General features: G+C 42.0%; 1 protein-coding gene across 1 annotated transcript in view; it reads right to left on the reverse strand.

The window, feature by feature from the left end:
* Positions 1 to 22,564, reverse strand: part of ST8SIA4 (ST8 alpha-N-acetyl-neuraminide alpha-2,8-sialyltransferase 4) — a 272,747-nt gene that overhangs the window by 248,745 nt on the left and 1,438 nt on the right. Inside the window, exon 3 of the mRNA XM_077289730.1 lies at positions 4,382 to 4,513. Coding sequence (XP_077145845.1) covers positions 4,382 to 4,513 — 132 coding nt within the window. The remainder of the gene's footprint in view (positions 1 to 4,381; positions 4,514 to 22,564) is intronic.

Raw genomic sequence — 22,564 nt, forward strand, 5'->3', positions numbered from 1 at the left:
TAATCCAAGAACTGCACTAAATTGTTTTTTGCATCTGAATATAAGACTGAATAAGAACTTTGTCATTAGCAAATTAATCTTTGCTGCACTTGTTTGCAATTGCTATTCCTATGACTATCAACCGCAGCACTACGGGGCTGAGGATGTTCCTCTAGGCAGGGAATGTGTACCACTGAATCCAAGAAGGTAAAAAATTTCCCCTTGTAAAAACGCACTTTCAATATTCCTTTGTAATACAGATAAAATAAAGATAAACAGTTTATTAGGTAAACTGTTTCTACAGCATATTTATTAAAAAAAGAAAACTCTAAATAAAAGTGTGCCTCTGGTTAAGCATTTCGGTTAAACCACAGCACATAATCCCCTGCCATTGTTCGTGATAATGTCGCAATGCCCTGTGCTATATTTTAAGTGGACTAACTAATAATAAACCAGAAAGTAGACTGCTATGTTATCTAGAAAAACACAGGTAGTGAGGCAATGGAAACTGTCCTATATTAAGATGGTGAAACAAGTCAGATCATATTACCCAATATACTGAATGCTTTTTGCAACCAAAATATATTTGCACAATGTCAATTGTGCAACTTGCAATGTGTCTAAAAACTGAAGTTGTCCACTAAAAGTCTCACACTCCCAGAGTTGCAACACTAATGATCTGAAACTTGTGTGATTAAAAAAAACACAGTGTCTGCAAATTGAGATTCTGATTTGGCTTTTATCCTAAGTCATGTGACAAGACTAGTTAAAGGGTTGATTGTGACCCTAAACAAAATACAGCACGATTCAGAATCCTCTTTTTGTGCTATATTTATGTTCAAATGCCTGGACATATGCACAGCAAGTTGTTTTTACAAAAAATTGGACATATTCATTGTTTTGAGACCTTTTTTAATTTGGAATTTGGGGTGGAGCAACCTAAAAAAGAAGTCTTGTGCACATACCCTAAATGTGTTATTTACCCTCCAAAAACATTACTACTGTCCCTCAGATGCTACTTGTCTTTGGACAATTCCATTACTCAACTCTGAGATCCAAGAAGTATCGTTTCTCCTTGCAGAGAGTGATATGTTAAGCATGTCGAGGTGAGAAGACTTAAAGCCGCAATGCTCCTCTGGGAAATATGCAAATTGTCTCTTCAGAGAGGAAGAGAACTAGAACTCTAGTGCCACCTATTGGAAGTAGCAATCCTAACAGTCAATGTTGATCCTTTAACGAGCCTTGTCACATGACTTAGGATAAAAGCCAAACCAGAATCTCAATTTACAGACACTGTGTTTACTACCCCTCGTCAGTACAAAGTGGTGATCTGGTTTGGCTGAGTGAGAGGCATCTCTAAAATAATCCCAATCTGTTCTTTTGGAGGGCTACCCAGCTTTAAATAAGGAACTGTGAATTAACAAAAATTTACATTCACCATTAGCCCCACCATAGGGAAAAATCAATGGCCAATTTACAGTATGTGCTGTCATTCTCCCCTTGGGTAGTAGATTAAAGTTTTGCATGGGGAATCACCCCTATTAACTGAAGATAAGTGGATCGATATCTGCAGGATTAAAAGAGGTATTCTCATCTCCAAGATCCCAATATGTAGTAAGTATAATAATAATGTTAGTAAATCCCTCCAATTAGAAATGTAGCATAGTTTATTTGATTCGCTATGTCTCTTTCCTCATGTGCAGGCATTGCAGGACCTTATTCATTAGCGGACTTAACTATGGATACCGATACCTAAGGACCTGCAATGCCTGCACATGAGGAAAAAGGCACAGCGAATTAAAAAAATATATAGTACATTTCTGAAAACAGGTTTGAGATACTCTTTTGTAGCGCATCGTTTCATGGAGAGAGTCTGTACCACTTCCATCATATCACACACCTGCAAGGCGGCAGCTTTTTTGAACAGGTGTTGGTATAGGAGTGACCAGCCGGCACCATACTAACACCATTCATTTGCAAACGTAACATGGATCTAGGACATAGGATTCCCCGCAAGTACAGTGCGATAATACAATTCCAGGACACAGGTTTCCTCATAAGTACAGTGCAAAAACAAGACTCCCTGCATCCATCTTTAACAAAACTAGTACTCAGAACGGATCGTCATTAGTGTTGAGCATTCCGATACCGCAAGTATCGGGTATCGGCCGATATTTGCTGTATCGGAGTTCCGATACCAAGATCCGATACTTTTGTGGTAACGGGAATCGGTATCGGGATCGATATTAATGTGTAAAATAAAGAATAAAAATAAAAAATATTGATATACTCACCCTCTGACGCGCTCTGGTTGTAACCGCCAGCCTCCGTTCATAAGAATGAGCGCTTGAAAGTCCTTAGATGACGTCGCGGCCTGTGATTGGTCGCGGAGCGGTCACGTGACCGCAACGCGACCAATCACAAGCCACGACGTCATCAACCAGGGCACGTCAGAGGGTGAGTATATCAATATTTTTTATTTTTATTCTTTATTTTACACATTAATATGGATCCCAGGGCCTGAAGGGGAGTTTCCTCTCCTTCAGACCCTGGGAACCATCAGGATACCTTCCGATACTTGGTGTCCCATTGACTTGTATTGGTATCGGGTTTCAGTATCGGCGATATCCGATACTTTTCAGGTATCGGCCGATACTATCCGATACCGATACTTTCAAGTATCGTACGGTATCGCTCAACACTAATCGTCATCACTACACATTGTGAACAGGTAAAGAGAGCTTTTCCAGCTATACTCCTTTACACTTTGAGTATTCATCAAGACACTCTTTTTTTAGTGAATCTCAAACCTGTTATCATTATTTAATTGGACTTTAGCCCAATGTGCACCCAGACAAAGGGAGCATTTGAGCATACTGCTCTAAAGAAGATAGGTGGTAGCGCTAATGGTAATTTCTTTTTCATATGCAACATTTCTGATTGGAGGTAATTGCTAATATTATTATTATTATTACACCTACTACATACTGGGACAGGATCTTGGAGATGGGAATATCCCTTTAAAGTACAATTTGTGTGAAACAGCATCAAAGAGCAGGTGAACATCTTTTTACGTGGCCACCCAGGCTTACACATAATGCAAAATTGTTTTCCATCTTCAGAATCACTGGATATGTCTTCCTCTTTTCTAGAGTGTAAGTTCTTATGGTCAGCGAGGTCCTCTCTCTCTCTCTATTCTGTAGTGTGTACATTCTTATGGGGTTCTCTCCCTCTCTCTCCCCCCTACCTCTCTCTCCCTATCCCTCTCTATCCCTCTCCTTCTCCACCCTCTTCCTCTCCCACCTTCTCACTCTGTTTCTCTCTCCACCCTCTCCCTCTCTCACCCTCTCTCACCCTCTCTCTCTCCCTCCCTCTCTCCCTCCTGCTCTCCCTTTCTCTCCCCTCCCTCTTTCCTTTCTTCACCTTCTCCCTCTCTCTCCCTCTCTCTCTCTCCTATAGAGTGTAAGCTTTTATGAACAGCAGAGTCCTCTCCAGTAGAGTTATGCTGAGCGGGGTCCTCTCTCCCTTTGTAGTGTGTATGCTCCTCTCTCTGTGTATCTAAGGCCCCTTTCACACATCAGTCTTTTGCTGTCAGTCTCAATCCGGCAAATTTAAAAAAAAACAGATCCGGCGAATGTTGCATTAGCGACAGATGGCCTCACGTTTCATTCTTACATCCATCATTCGCCGGATCTGTCGAAAATTGTTTGTCCTGTGGCCGGAGGAAACAGACATAGTAACGTTTTTTGTGTCCGTCGTAAAAACGGACAGCGACAGATCTGTCGTCATCCATCGTTTGCTAGAATGGAAGTCTATGGCGACGGATTCAGTTTTTTTCTAACTGATCATGCTCCGATTTTTTTTTAGGATCCAATTAGCTGGATTAGCTAGTCGGATCCGGCGAAAAAACGGATCCGTCGCATCAGTTTTTCACAATCTGCGACGGATCTGTTTTTTCCAACATTCCATGGATTGTAACTGATGGCAAAAAACTGATGTGTGAAAGCAGCCTAATAGACTGTAAGCTCTTATGGTCAGTGTCATTCTCTCTCTTTCCTCTCCCCCACGAGTATAGTATTTTCTGAAAAATTCAACCTTTTCTAACTGCGATTTGTGCAAATTTATTCACAGGAGAATCAAATTCTTTGGGAAAATTCCACAAAGCCAACTAATTTGAATCTCAAAAAGGTCCACTCATCTCTACTACTAACTCACAATAGTTTTTTTTAATTCAGCATTTCAAAATGTTTTTAAAACTAAACAAACCAATAAATGCTCCAAAAGGTTAAGTATAAATCAACAGGTTTAAGTTCGATCTTCAGATTTGTACACACTGTTGCAGTCACATAAGCAATATTATTTCACTTTCATTCACTGTAAGTTTACACTCCGGGTCGCTCACCGTATTTCCAAAGCCAATGAAGAATTGATCTTCCAGCCCGCTTCTGCATGGTTGAAGACTGCCGAGCCTTCTTTTCTTAAGATTTTATCTGAGCTATTCACCATCAGTCTACTCAATGTGAGCTCACCATCCCTGAAATGTAACAAAGACACAAGAGCTAATTAGCTTCATAGTCAATAAATATTTCTTATGCATGAGACACGGAAACAGCTGCGGATTGTAAAACATCAATACATGAAAGCTCCTCACTCATAAAGGTACTTAACGTGGTTTCCTAATTTAAATAAACTTTAGAGGCATTGCTCCACTTCCTTACATCATTATTTATACAAGTACACAATTTTTATTACAAGAACTACTCTCCTAGGCACTAAGCTTGATGGGGGTTTTTTTGGACCAAGGTCTAAACCACCACACATCTGTAACACACAGAAAACGTCCAAAGACTTCAGAGTAATGTCTGGAACTACAAAAATGAAGAAAGGTTCCAGCTTCATCAATTTGCAAAGTTTGCATTCTTTGTCAGTGCTATGCTTTTAAAGATGCTGTCCATGACTATTTACATTTTTTACAACAAGCCTAAGAACTAACAGGCAGTTACGGACCGGGGTTGAAATTCAGCTCTGGCATTTGAAATCACACAGGCGCATGCTGTCCCCATCCCCAAGCATCAGATGAGATATATTACCCTGGATGGAGGAAGGCAAGATATTTCTATTGATACCTCCGTCACAACTCTTAACAGTATGGGTATCTGAGAACACCAATTTCTTAACAACGTAGCAGACAATGTGGCCCATGACCAGACAGGCCCTTCTGGCATTTGCCAGAATTGCCAGATGGCCAGTCCGGCCCTGCTAACAGGCCTAACCTACCTGCCTGTTGTGAACGGCGCCAATATCTGCCAGCACAGACACTATTAGCAGCTATCTGCATGTCATATTTTTTATTATGGGTCTAGATAATTAATAGTTATAAACATGTCCTTTAATGTAACACGTGGCAAGGTCCTTCAGAGAGATACAAATGCTTCTTACTAAATTAGAATATCAAAAAGTTAATTTATTTCATTTCTTCAATTCAATACAAAAACTCAAACTCATATTGAGTCATTACAAACAGAGTGATCTATTTCAAGTGTTTATTTCTGTTAATGTTAATGATTATGAATGTACTCCACTAAGGTGAAGCTAATACAGTTAAAGGGGTTGTTTGGTCCAGATCTCTGTGTGACTGCAGAATAATTAATCGCTTGGTTCTGAGCTGTGACTGATGGGTACCTATGCGTTATGCATACCCTAAGCCAGAGTTCGTCTAGGGGGTGTGGTCTCATTCTATACACTTGTATTGAACAAATCCGCACCCACTAGTCTGGCTCTGGTATGTAAATCGCCAGTTCAAAAACCGGGGAATCGTGCATGTGCTGGGGATTCATAAGTCTGCAGCAACACAGAATGACTGCAGACTTATTTTGGACTGGATAAACCCTTTAACCCCTTTCCGTCTTTGGGCGTAATAGTATGCCCACGTCAGACTCCCTCCCTTTGATGTGGGCTCTGGCGGTGAGCCCACATCTTTCAAAACAGCTGACATGTGCCCAAAACAGCGGTAGGTGGAATCGCTATTAACCCATTAAATGCCGCTGTCAATGCCAACAGCGGCATTTAACATGCATTTCCTGCAGTTGCGCTGGATATCTGCCCATCAGTGACCTCCATCACGTGATTGCGAGTCACTGATGGGTTGGCATGACACGCAGAAGTCTCATGGAGACCTCTATGGTTGTCACTGCCGAATTGCTATGAGCACCAACCATCGTTAATGCAATAACAGGCGATCCAAAGACCATATCTGCACCAAAATGGTATCATTGAAAACGTCAGCGCAAAAAATAAGCCCTCACCCAACCAGAGATCATGAAAAATGCAGATGCTACGGGTATCGGAAAATGGCGCAAATTTTTTTTTCTTTAACAAAGTTTGGAATTTTTTTTTATTACTTAGATAAAAAGAACCTAGACATGTTTGGTGTCTATGAACTCCTAATGACCTGGAGAAACATAACGGTAGGTCAGTTTTAGCATTTAGTGAACCTAGCAAGAAAGCAAAACAAAAAAACACTGTGACATTGCATTTTTTTGCAATTTCACTGCACTTTGAATTTTTTCCCTTTTTCCAGGACATGATATGTTAAAACCAGTGGTGTCTTTCAAAAGTGCAACTCATCCCGCAAAAAACAAGCCCTCACAAGGCAATATTGATGGGAAAAAAAGTTATGGCTCTGGGAAGAAGGGTAGCAAAAAACGAAAACTCAAAACCAAAAATACCTCCTGTCATGAAGGGGATAAGCCAAAAGAACTTACCAGACTGTTACGATACCAATAGTGTATATATTTCTTTATTTATTAGATTATTTCTGTTCTCAATAATTCTATTACATTTCGAGTTAGTCCATATGACTGTAGACATGAATCTTGACAGTGAGCCCAAATCACTCTGCAGGATTCTCTCTCTTGCCAACAGCTACATGCACCTTGCATACATGTGGTAACTAGACTGGCTAGATGTGCTTGGCCTCACTCCATTCACTTGTATTGCACGATGCCACTCACATATAGTCGGAATGTGGCTGGAAGTATGCAAATCATGTACTTGCGGTCACATGACTGCTTGTTCCCTGCACCATCACCGGAGAATCTAAATTCCCTATCAGTATGTGGTTGGAGTGTGGGAGGAAACCAGACAACTTGGAGGAAACCCACGCAAACACGGTGAGAACATACAAACTCCTTGCAGATGTTGTTCTTGGTAGATTTGAACCCAGGACCCCAGTGCTGCAAAGCAACAGTGCTAACCACTGAGCCACCGTGCTGCCTGTTGATTTGCTAATGATAGTCTCAACCTGGCCTATGATTTCTCAGCCAAGATAGCTCATTGGACTCATAAAATGATATGACTGTTATTCTTAATGTGCACAATTCTTCCTTGCATTACTCAGAAACCAGTAAAAATAAAGGAGGTATTCTGTATGCGCTGCTTCTGCGCATCTCCATACATGAACTATGACATGTGCATGTCTACAGAATTAGGGTGAATGCAGACGTCCATGAAAAAGAGTCCTTACACAGGCAGCGATTTATAGACTAAACACCGGTTTCCCAACTTAAAGCACAACTCCAGTGTTTTTTTTCTATTTTACCGTTGGAGTTGTGCTCACCAGCTGCCGTCTTCATCTGTTAGTGTCGCGCTGCTCTGGAGGGTCTCCAGCAGTTTGTGAGGATGGCGCTCCAGTGTTTGCTGGGCGATCCAGAGGACGCTACTCAATGTAAGTTTATGAGCTCCAGCACGAGGCCAAAAGATAGCAATGTAGGATGAGAGAGATGCTGGGAACAGCTGAAGACAGCCACTGATGAGCATAATACTAGGGGCAAGAAACTTAGATTATTGGCACCACCCCAACACTGAGTATATGGCCGGGATCACACATGCGAGAAATACGGCCGAGTCTCTCATGTTAATACCCGGCACGGCTGCCGGCACTCGGGAGTGGAGCGTTCGGCTCCATGTATTGCTATGTGGCCGCACACTCCGCTCCTGAGTGCCGGGTATTGACATGCGAGACTCGGCCGTATTTCTCGTATGTGTGATCCCGGCCTATAAAAGAAAACACTGGAGTGGTGCTTAAGCTCAACAGCCTCATAGCCAATATGTTGACAGTTGAGTTCGGGAGGAGAAACCAACATTAAGTTTGTGAATCAAAGTCACTACATGGACCTCGTTCACATACACATGTGAACCTTAGTAGCCGTCATTTTAATTTTTATTTCATAAACAAATAGTACACATGAAAATAAGCAACTTTGTAATACAGTATATCTTATCAGAGAAATCTGCTTCTTTCTCTGCCAGAATTGATTAGTCATTATCAAAATTCCCAGTTCTGTGTTCACAAGTAGCATTTTTGCTGCAACGTTTTCTGCATGCAAAACCTGCTCTCTTGGCAGTGAAGAAACTGCACACAAAAAGCAGGTTTTGCTGCATATTTACTGTGTTTTTATTGTCTCTTATGCATGCTGATAAAGTTTAGCCCCCCCAAAAAAAAAAAAAATAATGCAAATTCCTTAAAGGGAACCTGTCACCTCGTTTTTGGCTATTAAACTGGTCCCAGTGTGATACATGGTTGCTGTGACTTCGGGCCAGTCACGGCAATTAAAGGGCCACTGTCACCCCCCTCCAGCCGTTATAAACTAAAAGAGCCACCTTGTGCAGCAGTAATGCTGCATTCTAACAAGGTGGCTCTTTTAGTTTTAGGTTCAAGTATACCCCCAAAAAACGCGATTTGATACTTAGCCATAATTGGTGTCTCTAGCCACGTAGGCTTGTCCTCCCTCCCCAGCTTGGCCAGATCCTCTGCCATCACTCACATCTTCTTGGTCTTTCTGCGCCGCCCCCTCAGCGCTGTTTACGTTTTCAAACCGGCGCCTGCGCTGTGTAGTACTGTTCTGCGCAGCTCGGGCCGTCTGCCGTCCAAGCCAGGCTTTCACACTGCGCCTGCGTGGGCAGTGCGGCCCCCACCTTTGGAATCCCAGCCCCGCACTGTGCATAATGCATAACACAGTGCGGGGCTGGGACGGCAGACAGCCCGAGCTTACTGCGCCTGCGCAGAACAGTACTACACAGCGCAGGCGCCGGTTTGAAAATGTAAACAGCGCTGAGGGGGCGGCGCAGAAAGACCAAGAAGATGTGAGTGACGGCAGAGGATCTGGCCAAGCTGGGGAGGGAGGACCAGCCTACGTGGCTAGAGACACCAATTATGGCTAAGTATCAAATCGCTTTTTTTGGGGTATACTTGAACCTAAAACTAAAAGAGCCACCTTGGTAGAATGCAGCATTACTGCTGCACAAGGTGGCTCTTTTAGTTTATAACGGCTGGAGGGGGGTGACAGTGGCCCTTTAAATGCAATGCTGTATGGGTGCCTAATTTCAAAAGTATACTGAATGATTCGTGACTGAAAAGATAAAGTCACCACCCATATGATTGAAAGATAAAGGTATGTGAGGGAATCATCTAATGATATAAAGTGTTTTTAAATTTAATAGATTTTGACAAAAACATGTTAGTGATACACATTGCATCACTAACAGCACACTGGGACCAGTTTAATAGCCAAAAATGAGGTGACAGGTTCCCTTTAAGGTTTTTGCACCAAAAACGAAGCAAAACCTGATACATGCTTTTTTCTTTTTGCTGCATTTTGGGGGAGACATAACAGTTTCCCTTTAAATACCATTGTCAGAGATTGACACTGCATTTAAGAGATTAAGAGCAGGTGCCAGCTGTGTGTCACAGTCAGCATCTGCCAGATATGGTGCCGACTCAGCTCTTGAGCTCTCTTTTTTTGCCATCTCCAAAACATAATGTTACATCATGTAGCGGGAAGTGGTTAAAAATGTAGACTTAAATGGGTTTTACGATTTTGCACAACAACAATCCCCAAGTCAAATTTTTGTTTAAATAGAAAACTGTGCCTTACATCCAAACTGTGCTCCCAGTGCCAAAAAATATATATAGCACTGACATCTAGTGTTGAGCGATACCTTCCGATACTCAAAGGTATCGGTATTGGATGGTATCAGTCGATATCCAAAAAATATCGGATATCGCCGATACCGATACCCAATACCAATGCAAGTCAATGGAACACAAGTATCGGAAGGTATACTGGATGGTTCCCAGGGTCTGAAGGAGAGGAAACTCTTCTTCAGGCCCTGGGATCCATATTCATGTAAAAAATAAAGAATTAAAATAAAAAATATGGATATACTCACCCCTCCGGCGGCCCTGGACCTTACCGATGTAACCGGCAGCCTCCGTTCCTAAGAATGAGGAGTGAAGGACCTTCGATGACGTCGCGGCTTGTGATTGGTCGCGTGACCGCTCATGTGACCGCTCACGCGACCAATCACAAGCCGCGACGTCATCGCAGGTCCTAAACTCACTGCATTCTTAGGAAAGGAGGCTGCCGGTTACATCGGTAAGGTCCAGGGGCCGCCGGAGGGGTGAGTATATCGATATTTTTTATTTTAATTCTTTATTTTTTACATGAATATGGATCCCAGGGCCTGAAGGAGAGTCTCTTCTCCTCCAGACCCTGGGAACCATACACTGGGAACTTCCGATTCCGATTTCCGATATCACAAAAATATCGGAACTCGGTATCGGAATTCCGATACAGCAAATATCGGCCGATACCCGATACTTGCGGTATCGAAATGCTCAACACTACTGACATCACATCAGCAGCACTGCAGCCAATACCTGATCTCAGCAGCTCTGCCAGGGTTAATGGTATTGTGGCGCCCCTGGGGTCCAGTCGCCACAGAGTACTGCACCTCATCCAGAGGTGTGGTATTCCGCTCTCAGGTAAGGAGGGGGCATGGCACAGAACCCTACACCTGCATCCAACATTAGACAATTCAGTTAGGGCACATGGGCATATTCTAAAGGAGGATGGCCTCGTCCCTGTCTGGATAGTAAAGGGTGTTGGAGGAGTGGGTGTAGTAGGTAGAGTAGGGGAGTAGCTAAGTTGGAGGGGAAGTTAGTGAGATTGTGAGAGGAGCTGAATGGAGTAAGATGTAAAGAAAGAGGCTCCCTGTCAGAGGGAGCTAGAGAAAGGAGAAGCTACAGAAAGAAGAAAGAAAGAAGGGGTCCTAGGGGCACTGGTAGTGAGCAATCCACCCGTGGGGCCCGCATCCACGCTGAACATCACCAGGTGGAGGGACCAGGTCACAGTGGGGATTCGGCCCCCAAGACTAGTGGAGGACTACAAGACTCAGTTAGCCAGCCAGAGGCTGCAGCCACATCCAACACATTTGCTGAAAAGGCAGCCATATAGGATCCAGGGGACCAACAGAGAGTGTCGCCCGACAAGAGCTGAGGCTGCTGGATTGGGACACTGTGTGGCAAGCGCAGGGAAGAAGGGTGAGAGCCAGCGCAGCGAGATGGCCAGGAAAGGAACATAGAAAGGGGGTTCTGGAAGGTGCACCCAATTTACTTGAGAGCTGGCTGGACCACATACCCGTAAGACACAGCACCCCGGCTGTGGACTACAACTAAGAACTGTGAGTAAACGTGCGGAAACTGCACTCTGCTGTGTCCTCTGAATTATTACTGCATCACCTGCCCTGCACTACAACCACCATCATCCCCTTTAACACCATCACTGCCGTGGGGTGTAGCTCTACCTTTGGAGAGCTGTAACAACACTGCTGCATCACCATCAGCCCCAGCGGACTGTTCAAGTTGGCTAACATCTCCTATTTGCCGACTACCACAGGTGGTGTCACAAACAATTCCCCTTTTCCCATAAAATTTATTCCCCTTTTCATCATCACTCCTTTATTGGATGCCGTGACACATCCCTTTAAGAACCGGCCCAGTACCAAGTAGCCCCACGGCCCTGGCGAGCACTCCAGTATGAGCTGCTGAGCTCGCTGATTGGCTGAAGTACTGTCCACTGTCCACTTGACGTCAGCAGTGCAGCCAATAACAAACACCAGGATCAGCAGCAGAGACTCAGCGCTGGACCCAGGGAGAGTGAATAAAGCGTAGTTCATTGTTTTAAAAAACAAACTGCAGCAATGGGGCCTGGGATTTTCCAAAATTATGTTGTACACATTTGAAAACTTGCATGTACTCCCCTGCTTCCAGGATTCCTGCTTGCTGGGGAAGTGGTGTGCCTATCCGAGTGACAGTTTGGACCTCTGCAGTATCGAAGGAGCACAATTGCACTGAAGCTGGAAGGGATCGTGACTGGCTAACAACGCTCTAGTCTAGAGGGATCCACTCAGCCTCCCTATTACCACATAGGCAACATACTGTATAGTAAATTACTGCAGAAAACCAGAATACTCATTATGTATCTATATATCACAAAGACGCAGCAAAGTATTAAAATACACTTAGGATGAAATAAACTTTGACTGGAAAGCATTCATGGCGGTCTGAGTTGCCCTTTTACTGTTATTGATAGAAGCTACTTCATTATCTATCCTCATTTATTATTGGTATACAAAATCCACAGAGCAAAATTCAATAAATTAACATAAATTAGTAATATGGATCTGAGCAAACCAAGAAAAGCACATAATTCAACCAGCAAAATAATTTTCCTGTCCGTTACTGAAAAAAAAATGATAATAATACGATACGGAGTCATACGTTTTAAAAAAGGTATAAAGCAAAAAAACATTATCTAAATGACAAGCGGGAAACGTATTACCTAGTGGTAGAAGCCAAGTATGAGATGCATAAGAGATAGGGGTTTAGTTCTGATCATTCTATTTTGTCATAAAAATACGTATCTGAAGTCAGAAAAATTTCTTATGGCACACCAAATTGTAAATTTCTCATTTGCTTTCAGTTTAATGTACTTCTAGAACAGTCTCGGATCACTATTTCTTCTTTTCAGTGAATGTCATTTTTACTTTGTCTTTTCTTATTGCGAAGTCATCAGGCTTATTGACCTTAACTAAGACTAGAGAGACTTTCAATCTTTAATATTTTTCTGTAAATTCCTGGAACTTCCTATCTGAATTGTACTTTTACCCTTCTGATCCTTTTGGTAGACAGTCATCCCTGGGAGGTTTCACTACAAGCCTTCTTTATTTAGAGATAATGAATCCCACTGTGATTTTGTAGTGCCCAAAAGCCTTGTTACCCTCTATATCTTAAGATTTTTTCTAAATCAGAAACAAGCAGTTTGTGCATGAAAACCAATCAATGAGTCTTAATGAAAGCAGTTTGTTAAAGAGAATCGGGTTGAAACAGGAACGAGAGACATCAATTATAGGAAGCGATTGGAGGCAATTATTGCTGCACTGGGACTCTGTGCTTCCCTTCACAAGCAAATTTCATATTTACCAGTGATCCATACAAATTCTCACCTTATGCTAAGGCTGTAGATCAGAACAGCACTAACAGTTCTCTGGTTTAGGACAGAATATGCTCTTGTGATGGTACAGTGGGGAAAAAAAGTATTTAGTCAGCCACCAATTGTGCAAGTTCTCCCACTTAAAAAGATGAAAGAGACGTATAATTGACATCATAGGTAGACCACAACTATGAGAAAATTCAGAAAATCACCCTGTCTGATTTGGCAAGATTTATTTTGCAAATTATGGTGGAAAATAAGTATTTGGTCATTAAGAAAAGTTCATCTCAATATTTTGTTATATATCTTTTGTTGGCAATGACAGAGATCAAACGTTTTCTGTAAAACTTCACAAGGTTGGCACACACTGTTGGTGGTATGTTGGCCCATTCCTCCATGCAGATCTCCACTAGAGCAGTGATGTTTTAGGCCTGCCACTGGGCAACACGGACTTTCAACTCCCTCCAAAGGTTTTCTATGGGGTTGAGATCTAGAGACTGGCTAGGCTACTCCGGGACATTCATATGCTTCTTACGAAGCCACTCCCTCGTTGCCCTGGCGGTGTGCATGGGATCATTATCATGCTGAAAGACCCATCCACGTTCCATCTTCAATGCCCTTGCTGATGGAAGTTGGTTTGTACTCAAAATCTCACGATATATGGCCCAAGTCATTCTTTCATGTACACGGATCAGTTGTCCTGGTCCCTTTGCAGAGAAACAGCCCCAAAGCATGATGTTGCCACCTCCATGCTTCACAGTAGGTATGGTGTTCTTTGGATGCAACTCAGCATTCTGTCTCCTCCAAACACGACAAGTTTTGTTTCTACCAAATAGTTCTACTTTGGTTTCATCAGACCATATGACATTCTCCCAATACTCTTCTGGATAATCCAAATGCTCTCTCGCAAACTTCAGACGGGCCCGTATATGTACTGGCTTAAGCAGGGAGACACGTCTGGCATTGCAGGATCTGAGTCCCTAGTGTGCATAGTGTATTACTGATGGTAGCCTTTGTTACGGTGGTCCCAGCTCTATGAAGGTCATTCACTAGGTCCCCCCATGTGGTTCTGGGATTTTTGCTCACCGGTCTTGTGATCATTTTGACTCCACGGGGTGAGATCTGGCATGGAGCCCCAGATCAAGCCAGATCATCAGTGGTCTTGTAAGTCTTCCATTTTCTTATTATAGATCCCACAGTTGCTTGCCTATTGCAGATTCAGTCTTCCCAGCCTGGTGCAGGGCTACAATTTTGTTTCTGGTGTCCTTCGACAGCTCTTTGGTCTTCACCATAGTGAAGTTTGGCGTGTGACTGTTTGAGGTTGTGGACAGGTGTCTTTTATACTGATAACAAGTTCAAACAGGTGTCATTACTACAGGTAATGAGTGGAGAACAGATGAGCCTCTTAAAGAAGAAGTTACAGGTTCGTGAGAGCCAGAAATGTTGCATGTTATTAGGTGGCCAAATACTTATTTTCTACCATAATTTGCAAAATAAATCTTGCCAAATCAGACAAGGTGATTTTCTGGATTTGTTTTCTCAATTTTGACTCTTCATGGTTGTGGTTTACCTATGATGTCAATTACAGGCCGCTCTCATCTTTTTAAGTGGGAAAACTTGCACAATTGGTAGCTGACTAAATATTTTTTTTTAGCAGAAGTTCATTAGGTCCTAATGGTGGCATTTGCATTACTTTTATTTTACCTTCTTGCCCCTGGACCTTTAGGAACAAAGTACATTGAGAGGAGAAAAAAAAACTATGGCAAAAAAAATGAACACAATTATTAGTTAGATTGATATTGTTGATTAATTGTATTATTGAACAACTATAGTGCTGATGGTCAATCCAAAAGGTTAATAGCCCTGAACCCTGAATATTTGAGAAAGTAAAAACAAGTGTTCATCTTCCTTAGGAGAATATATATGTTTGCAGAATTATAGGGCAACTATTAGTGTGCAGATTTATATGCAACTAAATGAAAACTGGACATTTTCCCATCACAAACCAAACAACTCAAAATATACATAAATACATTTCTGAAATTTCAAAAAAACTAAAGTCACCATTCTTATCAACAAATTTCATAAGACTTCCATCAATGGAGTCTTTAAGTTTCTAAATCTGTTGATGATCAACTTTTTGGCCAGTACCAAACACAGCCTGGTAGACATTATTCAGAGAGGTGACTGTTTCCTTCAATGTAAATCTCCCTTTTAAGAAGGGTCCACAAGTTCTCAATAGGGTTTAGGTCAGGGGAGTTACTCTCATGTCATCAGTTCTCAAACCTTTTAAACATCTGTCTTCAGATATTTACTGGCCCAGTCTTGATGTTTCACCTTCTGTGTCTTGTTCAGTGGTGGTTGAGTTTAATTCTTCCTTACCTCGGCCATGTCTCTGAGCACTGAACACCTTGAGCTTTCTTGGCAGCCCAAGGAAAATGCAATTCTGGTACATGACAGCACTGGAGGATAATGGCTTACTGGTCACTGTGTTTCATTCTTCTCAAAGCTTTGGCAGTAAATGTGTGTCATTCTTTCTAAATACGTTGTCACTGCATCACAATATCTTAAAACAAACATACCTTGATCTACCTCTCATAATTTTCTGCTACTGTTTTCTGCCACCGTTCTAGCTATATTTCATGCTGAAAGAGATGACTGATGGTGAAAAAGCAAAGAACTAAGGCTTCTTTTACATTTCCGTCTTATGGGGGCCGTCGCAATCCGTGGTTATGGCAAAAAAACGGATCCTGCAAATGTGCCCACAGGATCCGTTTTTTTGCCATTTACTTGAACTATCGACGGATTGCGACGGATGGACACACGTCGCTTCTGTCGTGCGACGGATGCGTCGTGTTTTTGTGGTCCGTCGAGACGAAAAAATGTTCAATGTAACGCTTTTTCGTCCGTCGAATCTGCCAGTTCCGACCGCGCATGCGTGGCCGGAACTCCGCCCCCTCCTCCCCGGAACTCACAGTCGGGCCGACTGTTTGTGACTAGTGCTGTGGCCAATCACTGAGCCTTGCCACTATGTAACTTTCCTTTACTATATTCCCGTGCTAGCTTTGTGTCTTGATATTTTTTAGGGTGCATATCAAATGGACTGTATTCTTTGAATTTTGATCTGGACGTTGTTTGACTGCTCTGATTTTGACCTGTCGACAGCCTTCATGTTTTGTTTAACCCCAACACTTAAATCAAGTTATTTTTTGTTTCTGACTCCTGACTCATTTACTTATTCTTCTTAACTCAATTCACAAGTTAGCAATTGCTCTGCAGACTCAACCTATAGTTCTCGTAGTGAACTCCAGATTTCTTTACAAGGGCAGGTGCAGACAACCATAGATTCTCTCATCTGTGAGAATTGGATCAGTTATGCAAATGACACTTCTAATCAAAGTCTGACCTGAGTTTGATCAAGGTGTGAGCATAGTTCGATCAGATTTTCTCAGATGAGGAGAAGATAGAGATAAAAAAACTTTTCCAACTTCTCTGTTCTGCAAGTCTATGAAAATTGGACCTCATCGGAGAAAATTGGACCTCATCGGAGTGCAGTATGATGTTTTCATGCATTCATTGACTAGCTTTACCAAATGCGGCCCAAATGTCTGATCAAACTCGGGCACGCAGCAATTTTTTCCTCCGACAGTTTCTGCCTGAGGAAGAATAATATTATTGGACATGTGCTCGGCTGCATAGAATAACATTGGTCAAAGTGAGATCCAATGTTTTGTTGGATGGATTGCACTTGGACAGCAAATACACACATGTGCACCTAGCCTAAGGCTAGGACTACATAGCCACTTTGGCCACTACATAGGTCACATGGCTAAAGATCGTTCCAAGCCACTGCAACTCTACACCATAATGCAGGTCAATGGAGTTGCATCATTACCTGCAAGATGCTGAGACAACCAAGCTGCAAAAATTCAGAAATAGTTGAATTTTTTATAATTTGCATATCGCAGTACCTTATCGGTCCCAATGTGACCCCATTTTCTTGTGTTATGCGGTGATGTGGCAGCAGCACAAAGCAATCCTAGAAAGCGCTACCTGTGTCACTTCCAAAGCCGCCGAGTCATCCGACCCTAAGTGTTAAAGCTTGAAAACCAGGGAGTTGCTTAACTTCTACTAACCAAAGTTGCCTGCCAAAAGTTTGGCTATGGAAGTCCAATTTGAGCTGATGGGGACCGTAACTCTACCGTAATCTACCAGCAAAAAAAAATTGTCAGGTAAAGATTGTTGCACATTTTCAATATGTGGATGAAAATAATGACAAATACCTGAAAAAGTTCCATTTAGCCAGTGGTTTCCTCATGCCTGTGTTTAGTTTTACAATACTATAGGACTGCACATTTTAAACAGTATACTAAGTGGAAAAAACATTCGGATCGGGGTTTACCACAAGAAAGAAAATCACTCAACATCTTCTTGTGGTTTTCATGATGATCCATATATCATGGCTTTCACAGCATAGGTGGCCCAGCAGCGAGATTAATAGACCTATATGTCATGACATCTAAATGATGGATTTCACAAGTTGTTTTAATTTAGAATACAAACTGAAAAACCAAACAGAAAGCGTTTCTCATAAACTGAGAGATTTTATCACAATATGCATTCAGTCAGATAAGCACAATTTCCTTTTAGGAAAAGAAAAGTTAAAATGCGGACTTGTATCTATGGGAGGATTCACACTCTTTACAGCAATATGTGACACAGAATTGGAGCACGGTATTGGTGAGGAAATCAGAATTTTTACAAAACCATAGCTCAATATACAGGTGCTTCTCACAAAATTAAAATATCATCAAAAAGTTAAATTACTTCAGTTCTTCAATACAAAAAGTGAAACTCATATTATACTGTATAGAAAAATATTTAGAATTGAGAGTCCTCAGTGGTTGATACCTTTTCATGGCTAACTGAAAAGATGGTAACAAATTGCAAGCTTTAGAGACTACACAGGTCTCTTCATCAGGCAAAGACTAGTACAAAATCTGAAAAATCACATATTTATACACAACACAGCAGAAAGATAATGAAATGGATAATACAAGTGACGTGAAGCAGAGCTATCAGTATGGGAGAGGGGGATAAACAGTTGCGTCCATAAATATGGGTACAGTTCATAGATAAGGAGTGTGAATGCTTTATTGTCCTCTGATTGGGGTCTGGTTCTGTGTTGTGATGCCCCCACAAGTTCTGAGGAGCAAATTTGTAATTGATTTAAAAACACATAAATCCATTGATTCCTGCACTGAGTGTGTCAAAGGTCATCATCAGTTTATACTCCCATTATACATTATACTGTATAGAGACATTACAAACAGAGTGATCTATTTCAAGTGTTTATTTCTGTTAATGTTGATGATTATGGCTTACAGCCAATGAAAACCCAAAAGTCATTATCTCAATAAATTAGAATACTTTATAACACCAGCTTGAAAAATTATTTTAAAATCCGAAATGTTGGCCTACTTAAATGTATGTTCAGTAAATGCACTCAGTACTTTGTCAGGGCTCCTTTTGCATCAATTACTGCATCAATGCGGCGTGGCAAGGAGGCGATTAGTCTGTGCCACTGCTGAGGTATTATGGAAGCCCAGGTTGCTTTGATAGCAGCCTTCAGCTCGTCTGCATTGTTGGGTCTGGTGTCTCATCTTCCTCTTGACAATACCCCATAGATTTTCTATGAGTTTAAAGGGACTCTGTCACCTGAATTTGGAGGGAACAATTTTCAGCCATAGAGGTGGGGTTTTCGGCTGTTTGATTCACCCTTTCATTACCCGCTGGCTGCATGCTGGCTGCAATATTGGATTGAAGTTCATTCTCTGTCCTCCATAGTACACGCCTGCGCAAGGCAAGGTAAAAGTGCCGGGGTCCTGAGCGACGGAGAGGTGAGTATGTGATTTTTTTTTTTTTATGGCAGCAAAATCAAATGGGGCAAGTGGCTGTGCGGAGCATCTTATGGGGCCATAACACTTGTGCAGCACTATAAGGGGCAAGTGTCTGTGCGGAGCATCTTATGGGGCCATAACACTTGTGCAGCACTATAAGGGGCAAGTAGCTGTGCAGAGCATCTGTATGGGGCCATAACACTTGTGCAGCACTATATGGGGCAAGTGGCTGTGCGGAGCATCTGTATGGGGCCATAACGCTTGTGCAGCACTATAAGGGGCAAGTAGCTGTGTGGAGCATCTGTATGGGGCCATAACAGTTGTGCAGCACTATATAGGGCAAGTGGCTGTGCGGAGCATCTGTATGGGGCCATAACACTTGTGCAGCACTATAAGTGGCAAGTGGCTGTGTGGAGCATCTGTATGGGGCCATAACACTTGTGCAGCACTATATGGGGCAAGTGGCTGTGCGGAGCATCTGTATGGGGCCATAACGCTTGTGCAACACTATATAGGGCAAATATCTCTATGGAGCATCTTATGGGGCCCTTATTACCCTTTATGCAGGATTATATGGGGCATATTTTAATATGGAGCATCTAATGGGGCCCATCAAACTTTATGGAGCATTATATGGGGCTCCTGATTCAATATGGATATTCAAAAACACTTAATCTACTGATGTCTCAATTAATTTTACTTTTATTGGTATCTATTTTTACTTTTGAAATTTACCGGTAGCTGCTGCATTTTTCACCCTAGGCTTATACTCAAGTCATAAAGTTTTCCCAGTTTTTTGTGTCAAAATTAGGGGGGTCGGCTTATACTCGGGTCGGCTTATACTCGAGTATATATACGGTATGTGTTTTAATTTTCTGGTTCATTTCAATTTCAAGGCATGCACAAGCTGATGTCAGAAAAAGCCTTGGGATTAGTGATGAGTGAACGTGCTTGGATAACTTGTTATCTGAGTATGCTCATGTGTTATCCGAGTATGTTGGATGTGTTCGGATAATATATTCAAGTCCTATGGCGGCATGTTTTGCCATGGTAGACAGCCTCAACGCATGCAGGGATTGCCAAACAAATAGGCAATCCCTGCATGTGTTACGACTGTCTACTGCCGCAACACATGCAGCCACATGTATTCGAATATATTAACTGAGCACACCCAAGATGCTCGGATATGACCCAAGCATGCTTGGATAAGACGTCATCTGACCATGTTCGCTCATCACTACTTGTGATCTCTTGAATATATACACCTATTGGTAACTATAAAAGGGTTCAAAATGGGTAAGTAGATGGGCATGACAACTAGTCAGGAATCACAACTGAAGCATAGAACAAGTGAAATTTCTACATCATTTGAGTATGCAGTCGTCCAAATTACGAAGAAAACTTTAAAAGGAATCTCCATGCAATTCAGTAAGTCCAGCAATATTAAAACATTCCGTACAAAAATTAATTGCCTTACTGGACCTGACTACAACAACAACAAAAATCTATAACATTTTTGCTGACATTTCATATACAGCTCTCTATAAACAACTGTAGAAAAATATTGAACCATCAAGCAGTTTCATAAGGTGTGCCAAAGTAGAAATATTGGAAAACCAATTTCACCGCCTCAAAACAATAACATTAAATGGTTTCATATTCCATGGAATTAAATAATTAGTATTCTGCCTTCTCCCCATAATAATACAACGCCCACGCTAACATTAAACAGCGAAACTTTATGAACACTAAGTTCCAGCCAAGCTTTTGAAAACAGGACTCAAGCCTCACATTAGTAACTTCCATCACTAAATGAAGACAATGATTGTAGCGCAGATTTACGCTGACTTCCTACAGCAGGACACAGATGTGTTTTTCTAGTCCAGGACAAACAAAAACACATCATGCAATGTTTCCTTAGGAGGAAAAAAAATAGAAAACATGACTGTGATAATCAATATGCATGTTACATAGTTGCATAATGTGGCCCTAATTACTTTTGTGGAAAGCAGAAGTGTTGTGCTAATTACCATAGTCACAATCTGGATTGGTAAAAATGTGCATCATGATGTCTGAAGTAACCTGGAGAACATCCAAACCTCGTTCTGTTCGGAGTGGGAAATGTAATGGGCTGAAGATGGAACTCTTTATAAAATACTAATGTCCCTTAGAGGTAGTATAGTTTTATAGCCGAACATTTGTGGTCTTTAGCTTTGAATAGTGTTAAGCAAGTAAGAACAACAGAAGGCTTTAGACTTGGAGAGCAACCGATCTGTCACAACCCACGGCTTTGTAATTGCTGAACTTAATTAATACGGAGGGTGATGCTGGCTGAACCGCGTGTGCTCCCCTCATTATTGTAACAAAAACCTTCTTGGGGCTGGGACGTGGGCATGGTTGCCCTCTTTACTACTGAAGCAGGTGGGGGGCTTTATTCCCCTTCAAATCACATGACTTAGTTGATAAGCTCATTATAACCGAGAAGGGAAATCAGTGAGAGGGGACAGATAATTAAAGACTTAATGACAGTAATCCCATTGTCATGATACCAGATTGCTGTCCATGCCAGGCCACAGCCCCTGGAACACTTGCCTTTTCTTTGAATAAGAGTGGAAATAAATGAGACCTGGGAGACTGACAGATCGGCTGAATATCAGTCAACATGTCTCGCACCTCTCTTGCACGTTCTCTCAGACAAGATTACTCCATTATGTTGCACAATGAATGTCTGCCTGTTGTGATATTCCCCTATTATGAGCTTCCACTTTTGCAGCAAGCAATATGTTTCTTGATGGACTTGCATGTTCTCTGGCAGATTCTATATATCCTTGTGGCTTCGTCCTTTGTCTCCCAACACTATATCCCCAGGAGCGCCTATATCCAAGGGCGGCCTGATTTATATATGGTCACCTTATGGCCGGCTGCTTTGTCTATCCATTTCTTTGTTTCTCTCATTCTCTATGCATGTTTCTTTGTCTGTGCCTACATGTTAGGCTCTTCTGGCTTTGTGCTTCTCCCTTTCTCTGATCTTGCCTTTTACCCATTCACCGAGTACCGGTTTCTTTTATTAGTCAGGCCCCCTATTTTTTAACCTCTTGACTCCTCTGACCTTCCCCTTACACTCATCCATAATTTTGGGTTATGCAGCCCCAGATTAGGATTCAGCATCACACTTTATTTTTCCTCTTCTCCGATATCAATGGCAGTGATAAAACCGGAGACAGAGTGTTGTGATCCAACATTTTTTTTCCTGCTACAGTCAATCATATGTTGGTGATTTATAGCAGCATTACATTTTAGTTCAATAGAAAATTACAGTACTTAGCTAATGTACCCATTTTATTGCAGCCC

This window comes from Ranitomeya variabilis, chromosome 1, assembly GCF_051348905.1.
Source record: "Ranitomeya variabilis isolate aRanVar5 chromosome 1, aRanVar5.hap1, whole genome shotgun sequence".
Lineage (NCBI taxonomy): Eukaryota > Metazoa > Chordata > Amphibia > Anura > Dendrobatidae > Ranitomeya > Ranitomeya variabilis.